General features: G+C 34.5%; 2 protein-coding genes across 2 annotated transcripts in view; one reads left to right on the top strand and one right to left on the bottom strand.

Annotated features, from left to right (window-relative positions):
- The window catches only part of LOC145294100 (mitogen-activated protein kinase 1-like), a 153,926-nt gene that overhangs the window by 132,675 nt on the left and 13,334 nt on the right, over positions 1 to 7,917 (bottom strand). The gene's annotated exons all lie outside the window — the stretch shown is intronic.
- Positions 5,019 to 6,111, top strand: LOC145302769 (uncharacterized; the record flags this gene model as incomplete). The annotated part of the gene is made up of 3 exons (XM_080144675.1): positions 5,019 to 5,066; positions 5,502 to 5,579; positions 5,806 to 6,111. Coding segments are annotated over 3 exons (432 nt in total), but the record flags the coding sequence as incomplete, so codon positions are not given.

Below are 7,917 nucleotides of genomic sequence, written 5' to 3'. Positions count from 1 at the left end.
AACTGATCTTCTAATTAGACCACTGAAACCGTTCAACAAATGGATTCAAAGCTGTACCTCTCACTAATCACCTGCAGAGTTCCCTTCTAGAAGACTGAAAGGTCATTGGACAGAGAACGGTTTTTTTTTTAAGGCAGCTTGGTTCTATCTGAAAAACTACGCTTCATTTTTGGACCTGGAGTCAAGAACAAAGTTCAGAAAGGCACTTTTGATTGCAGGATTACATGCTGATTTCTCTGTCAAAGTTCATAACATGTCAAGTTGGGCATCCCTAAACCCCCTCTCAGAAACACGGATATTGAATATAGATCTGCCTACAATGGTAGCCTTCAAGAACAATGTAAACAAGTTCTTATTGAGCCGTCCCCTTAATTAATCAAATTATACTCAATTTCCACTATTAACGACTACGTTGTTGTCCCCGATAACTACCGTACCATATCTTTGAGTGGCCTTCAGCTATCTATGGGTTACTTAATGCCAAAGTCAAATATAATTCTATAGGTAAGCTAATTATTTATGCTCCCAGAATACACTACTTTTCAAATATATTGCTCATAAAAGGTAACTTCATAGTGAGAGTGGGAACACCATTCTTTGGCATTGGTAATCTTTGTTCTCAAAGATTAGAGAATCTACATAAAATCTAAACGTGTATTCTTATGTAAAATTTACCATGGAAAACAATGGAAGTGTTTCTGAATCTAAAACTGCATGTCTCTGAGGTTAGCATGTTCCGTATAGAAAGACAGGTTAGAGAATCTGCATAAAATCGAAAAGTGTATTCTTATGTAAAATTTTTCCGGGAAGACAATAAGAAGTGTTCCCAAGTGTTCCATGGAGCTATACCTCCTTTTTAGCTTCAGTACTGGTACAGCTTTTGATTCAGACAAAACAGATGAAAAAAAGCCAAATTAAAACAAACCAACATCAAAATCAAAAAGAAGCGACATTTCAACAAACAGAAAAATAAATGAATAAATAATGAAACATTTAAATCAAGACAAACACTCACCATTTTTTTTTTTTTTTTTTTTTTTTTTTTTTTTAATGAAAAATTATTTCTGGCCGAAAATATTAATAAAACAACTTTTATCATTTTATTTTCTTCCAATTTTGGTCCAACTTTTAAGCCAGGCAAAAACCTCAGACCATTTTTTTAAACCCTGACTTTAAATTAACTTTTATTGCTTTTGGTTATTTATTGACTATTTGTTGCCGTTTTTTCACCAACCCTACCCCCTTTGTTTTTTACCTGTTGGAAATTATTGACGATAGTCAATTTATGATTTAATCAATTCGCAATTTAACGTGTCTACTTTTCTCGCCTTCTTATTGGATAAGCACTTCAGCAATATCCGTCTGTTTATCTTATTGGATAAGCACTTCAGTAGTATCCGTCTGTTCACACAAACAGTTGGGAAAAAAAGTCAGTCTTGTTCATCTCAAAAGCTGCATCAAAACTTCAACTATATCCTATTTTGATGAAATTTATATATGTATAAAATTCTCTAAAGAAGACAATGAATTGATCCGAAACCTCAATGCTAATCTATTTCTCGAATATTTACATGCCTCATTGAGACCGAACCCCTTAAAACTTCAAATAAGCATATTCGATTTTAATGAAATTTAAACCTTAAGTATAAAGGTACTAATTCAGAGTTTTCAAACGGTTCAGTTTCCGACTATTAGGCGGCAAAATGAAAGAGTAATAAAAAATAAAGTAGTAAAGTGTTATGCGCATAGTAAATAAATACTTAATAGTGATATTCAATCCCGAACAACGTCGGGTCTTTCGGCTACTAACAATAATAATAAAACTTTGTCAGTTTGATCTCATTTTTCAGATCTTTATCTAAATTAAAAATGGGAGAGTTATTTATGTGTACGACAAATGGCTTCGGCTGATTCTTTATTTGTGATATGTAGGCACGTCATTCGAACAACTTGGATTTGGCATTTTGACTAGGAACAAAGTGTAGTATCTGTTCTGATACTACACTTACCCTTTTCTGTCCTCGGTCAGTGGTGGAGAAATCCTTCATGACTAAGACAATTTAAATTTTTGTTCCTATCCAGAGCGTGGCCTTCGTTATTTTTTAAGACGGTCTTGTCCAGAGTGTCTCTTTTGTTGGGAGCTGGACCCGTGGACCCCCGCCCCCATCACATTAAAAACCGACCCTGTATCTAACTGTCTTCGTGGGGAGACAAGTAAATAGAAACCTGGATTCTTATGTCAAGAAGCAACATATTTTAATTTAGATGGACTTGCATTCTATTTTTATTCGCTACAAATAAAATTGTTTTTATTCTCCAAACTGACAGGCCGAAATTTAAGAGAATCAAATAATTTGTTGATATATTTACTTTTCATTGTCATTTGTGGGGGGGGGGGGGTAAACATTTACTATTTAAAAAAATATATATTATAAAAAACGTCTATAATTTAGAAAAAGTAAACATTCTTTTTTTTTCTTTTAATTTAGGGTAAAATTTTATCTTTTTATGTTTGATTTTTATTTTTATTAATATTCTTAAATTAAAAAAAAAAAAATGTTTATTTGTTAAAGATTTTAGCGTAAAAATAAAAACAGGAGGTATTTGTCGTACCTTAATTTGTTGTGCAGAAATGGTAAAACAGGAAAAAAAAGGGTCTTTTTCAAGAATAAATTGATAGAGTAAAATTCAAATCAGTCATTTTTTTTTAGATGTGGAGACGCTTCAGTTTGAAATACCATTTCCTTAATTTCCTTCGCTGAGAGCGTAGAACAAATGAAAACATCTTGATAAGTCATTCTCAGACGTTCCCGTTCACGCACACAGATGATTATCCGTCTACTTAAGTTGAACCTATTTACTATGCCTCCCCACGGGACAGAGTTAGACACCAGGGTCGTTAAGCCTATCCGTTGTTTTTTTTTTTTTTTTTTTTTTTTTACATGTTTCAATGGAAGCCTTATACACTTTACACTACGTTAAACAATTTCATATGCACAATCGAAATTCAAATCGCGGGGTTATATCAAGTGTAGTATCTGTTCTGATCAGTCTCAGGCGGTCATCCTCCCAGGCATTACTTTTTTCTTCAGGAGGAAGAGGGTTTTTTTTTTTTTTTCTATTGCTTTATCGTTTGATGCCCTATTGCTTATCGTTTGATGAGTTCATTGATCATGAAAAAAATGTTCAACCATTCTAAATGCCTCCCCTTCCGTAATCAGTCCCCCTCCTCACAAAGGGGAGGGGGCTAAATTCCCCCACAGTGAACCGACCTCTGAGTCGGATTCATTCACCGTGGGAAGAGAAAGGTAAATAAAGTTAAAATTTAAAATTAGTCACCATTGAATTTCGTCCCCAGTCTTTAAATCTGCCGCTTTGTGAAAAAAATAAGTGAGTGGGTGGGAAAAACCAACGATTCAAGATGGTTGCTACCAGCATTTCATTTCTTTTAGAGTCTTGGAAACTAGATACAATGTTTATTTTTTATTTTTATATCTTTTTTTATAACCTAAAACTTTAAACGTATTATTGTTATTATCTTTATGGCAATAAAATCCGGTGACTACTTCTCGTGCGTGTGTACGCGTGCAGGTTTCTCGTCTCTACGTGACTTACAATATTTTTTTTTGTACTTACTAGTAATCGAATATTTATCCAAATAAAGAAATTGCAATACCCTAAATGAAACTTTAAAATTCTTCTTTTTTTTTTAATTTAATTACGAAATTTTAATTAAATACACTAGAACGCCTGTCATTTTTCGACAACAAGTGAGCTTTTACATTTTTTTTTTTTTTTCACGTATGAATTACTGTGTAACCATTGGGATTTTGAAAGGAAATTGGAACGATTTAAGCTATTGAATCGAAAGTCATATTTGGCTTAGCAAATAATCATGTATTAAAATAGTGAAACTTTACACCCAATAATTGTATGGATTAAAACATTATTTTAAGAAAATTTATGTTATCAAAGAGTAGATCTTTTAACAAAGCAAAACTTATCAAGATAAGGAAATCTCAACACTATCAAACACACGCACAACGCACACACACACACACAAACTTTAATGACCAAATGATACCATAATTAAAATTTAACTTTCAGAATCCTATTAAAATAATGTAGTAAAAACAAGCGCATAAAAGGGGTGGGACAAAATGAAAGTAAACACTTCCGGGCAACGCCAGGTACAGCGCGCGACATTCATTAATCGAATAGAAATAAAAAATGCACTATACAAATAAAATACAACGAACATTTAAAAATTCTATTAGAAAAAAAAATTAAATCCACCAGAATGCCTTTTGTTTCTCCGTAAACAAGTAAGCCATTTCAAGTTTTTGTTAAATGAAAAAAAAAAAAATGAACTATTTTGCGACACTTGCCAATTTGGAACCATTTAAACTGTCGAATAAAAAGTAATTTCTAGCTTTGCATATTTCTTGGTAATTTTTTTTTTTTTTTTTAGAGAAACAAAACAAAAAAAAAACGTATTTGGCAGTAGTTACAAAGAGAAACTAGTTTTTAAACCTGCGGCGGCAAAAATAGGAAACTGATCTTTAAAATTGCTTTCATGAGCAAATGCGCGTATTCAATTGCCAATGAATTAAGCGTTTATGCTGTAAAAGCGGCTAAAGAGGAGAGAGCTTTTATTTCTTTTCTTTACATAAAAAGGATCTTTATCTAAGTGATACTAACATTTTATTTTAATATTAAATGTTCCAATAAATTTGTTTCGAAGAATCTCTACCCAGTATGACTAGAAATTTCTTAACCTTTCTTTTGTTTTTATTTATTTAATAAAATCTTTGATGATCTACAGAATTTGAAATGAGAGAGAGAGAGAGAAGAGAAAGAGAAAGAGAAAGAGAGAGAGAGAGAAGAGAAAGAGAAAGAGAAGAGAAAGAGAAGGAGAAGAGAAAGAGAAGGAGAAGAGAAAGAGAAAGAGAAGAGAAAGAGAAAGAGAAGAGAAAGAGAAAGAGAAGAGAAAGAGAGAGAGAAGAGAAAGAGAGAGAGAAGAGAAAGAGAAAGAGAAGAGAAAGAGAAAGAGAGAGGAAAGAGAAAGAGAGAGAGAGAGAGAGAGAAAGAGAAAGAGAAAGAGAGAGAGAGAAAGAGAAAGAGAAAGAGAGAGAGAGAAAGAGAAAGAGAGAGAGAGAAAGAGAAAGAGAGAGAGAGAAAGAGAGAGTAGAGAAAGAGAGAGAGAGAGAAAGAGAGAGAGAGAGAAAGAGAGAGAGAGAAGAGAAAGAGAGGAAGAGAAAGAGAGGAAGAGAAAGAGAAGAGAAAGAGAAAGAGAAGAGAAAGAGAGCGAGAGAAAGAGAGCGAGAAGAGAAAGAGAGCGAGAGAAAGAGAGCGAGAGAGAGAAGAGAAAGAGAGCGAGAGAGAGAAGAGAAAGAGAGAGAAGAGAAAGAGAGCGAGAGAAAGAAGAGAAAGAGAGCGAGAGAGAGAAGAGAAAGAGAGCGAGAGAGAGAAGAGAAAGAGAGCGAGAGAGAGAAGAGAAAGAGAGCGAGAGAGAGAAGAGAAAGAGAAGAGAAAGAGAAAGAGAAGAGAAAGAGAGAGAGAAGAGAAAGAGAGCGAGAGAAAGAGAGCGAGAGAGAGAAGAGAAAGAGAGCGAGAGAGAGAAGAGAAAGAGAGAGAAGAGAAAGAGAGCGAGAGAAAGAAGAGAAAGAGAGCGAGAGAGAGAAGAGAAAGAGAGCGAGAGAGAGAAGAGAAAGAGAGCGAGAGAGAGAAGAGAAAGAGAGCGAGAGAGAGAAGAGAAAGAGAAGAGAAAGAGAAAGAGAAGAGAAAGAGAGAGAGAAGAGAAAGAGAGAGAGAAGAGAAAGAGAGAGAGAAGAGAAAGAGAGAGAGAAGAGAAAGAGAGAAGAGAAAGAGAGAGAGAAGAGAAAGAGAGAGAGAAGAGAAAGAGAGAGAGAAGAGAAAGAGAGAGAGAAGAGAAAGAGAGAAGAGAAAGAGAGAGAGAAGAGAAAGAGAGAGAGAAGAGAAAGAGAGAGAGAAGAGAAAGAGAGAGAGAAGAGAAAGAGAGAGAGAAGAGAAAGAGAGAGAGAAGAGAAAGAGAGAGAGAAGAGTAAAAGGGAGGGAGAGAAGAGTAAAAGGGAGGGAGAGAAGATGTAAAAGGGAGGGAGAGAAGAGTAAAAGGGAGAGAAGAGTAAAAGGGAGAGAAGAGTAAAAGGGAGAGAAGAGTAAAAGGGAGAGAAGAGTAAAAGGGAGAGAAGAGTAAAAGGGAGAGAAGAGTAAAAGGGAGAGAAGAGTAAAAGGGAGAGAAGAGTAAAAGGGAGAGAAGAGTAAAAGGGAGAGAAGAGTAAAAGGGAGAGAAGAGTAAAAGGGAGAGAAGAGTAAAAGGGAGAGAAGAGTAAAAGGGAGAGAAGAGTAAAAGGGAGAGAAGAGTAAAAGAGAGAGAAGAGAAAAAAGAGAAACGAAAAAAGAGAAACGAAAAAAGAGAAACGAAAAAAGAGAAACGAAAAAAGAGAAACGAAAAAAGAGAAACGAAAAAAGAGAAACGAAAAAAGAGAAACGAAAAAAGAGAAACGAAAAAAGAGAAACGAAAAAAGAGAAACGAAAAAAGAGAAACGAAAGAGAAAAGAAAAAGAGAAGAGAAAAAGAAAAGAGAAAAAGGAAAGAGAAAAGAGAAAAGAGAAAAGAAAAAAAAAAGAAAAGAAAAAAGAAAAAAGAAAAGAGAAAAGAGAAAAGAAAAAGAGAAAAGAAAGAGAAAAGAAAAAGAGAAAAGAAAGAGAAAAGAAAAAGAGAAAAGAAAGAGAAAAGAAAAAGAGAAAAGAAAAAGAGAAAAGAAAAAGAGAAAAGAAAAAGAAACACACAAAAGAGAAGAAAAAGGAACCAAATAAAAATAAGGGCAATTTAGTGAAACCCCTACAACGATTTATAAAGATAGATTATCCACAGCTTTACAGTTTGTTTTAAAATGTCGATCTTTTAATGGAAGTAGAATTTAAGTGGGAGGAAATAAAATAGGTGAAGTTTGGGAGTGAATAGTATCATTTCAAGATTAAAAAAAAAAAAAAAGCAATTGAGGAAGTTAAGATCCAAATGAAATTAGCCAGTGGGCATTGTAGAAGATTGTAATTACCAAAAATTAAAGACAGAATTCACTAACTCAACAAGCTATGAAACTACCAAGAATTATGTCTGCCATGCTCAAGCAGGGAGCATGTACACATACTCGACTCCCTTTTGTACCAACCTTCCGTCAAATTCTATTAAATGTAATCTAACATCAAATTTTAATCCTAAGCTTATGTTTGAAGAACAAAATCAGATTCTGATGAGAAAATAACTCCATCCCTTAGAATGCCCCTCGGCTGCACAAGTCCAAACCATCATTTTAACTCGACCTAGGATCACAGAAAACACCATATTTTTTTCTCTCCTCGTCAATATTGTTAATCACGTAACACCAACAGTACCAACTGTTCAAAATTGATGCGAGCCATCACCTCATTGACATGTTTAACCATTTCTTCTTCAGCGTTGTTATACAGTACGGAAAATCAAGAATGTCGAATATGCTTTAACTGAAAAGTAAGTCATCGAGAGATAACACATTCCAGACCAAACGTTTGGTTAGAGAGTATTCAAGGTTGCAGAGATAACCTGAAACCCAACTCTTAATTGGATCTCCTCTCCTGACCATCCCAGCTACTCTCCAAATTAGTCTGAAGCAGAACATGCTACTAATTCCTGGAAGTGTATCTTTCTATACCATGAAAGATCATTGCACCGAGGAAGTTTTCTGAATGCGTTTCAGCACTCGGCAAAGAACTGTGCCGAGGATGAGGTCTGAAAAGATACACTCTATCAATGTTTGATTCAGAAAATCTAGTCTCAGCATTTGGAGGACTTGCCAAGTAAGACATCCTCAAGACCCCTCTCCCTGAAACACACACACAATTCTATGTGACTATC

Source organism: Euprymna scolopes, chromosome 2, assembly GCF_053919585.1.
Source record: "Euprymna scolopes isolate OS-2025 chromosome 2, ASM5391958v1, whole genome shotgun sequence".
Classification (NCBI taxonomy): domain Eukaryota; kingdom Metazoa; phylum Mollusca; class Cephalopoda; order Sepiida; family Sepiolidae; genus Euprymna; species Euprymna scolopes.
This window is presented reverse-complemented; position numbering and strand designations above follow the sequence as displayed.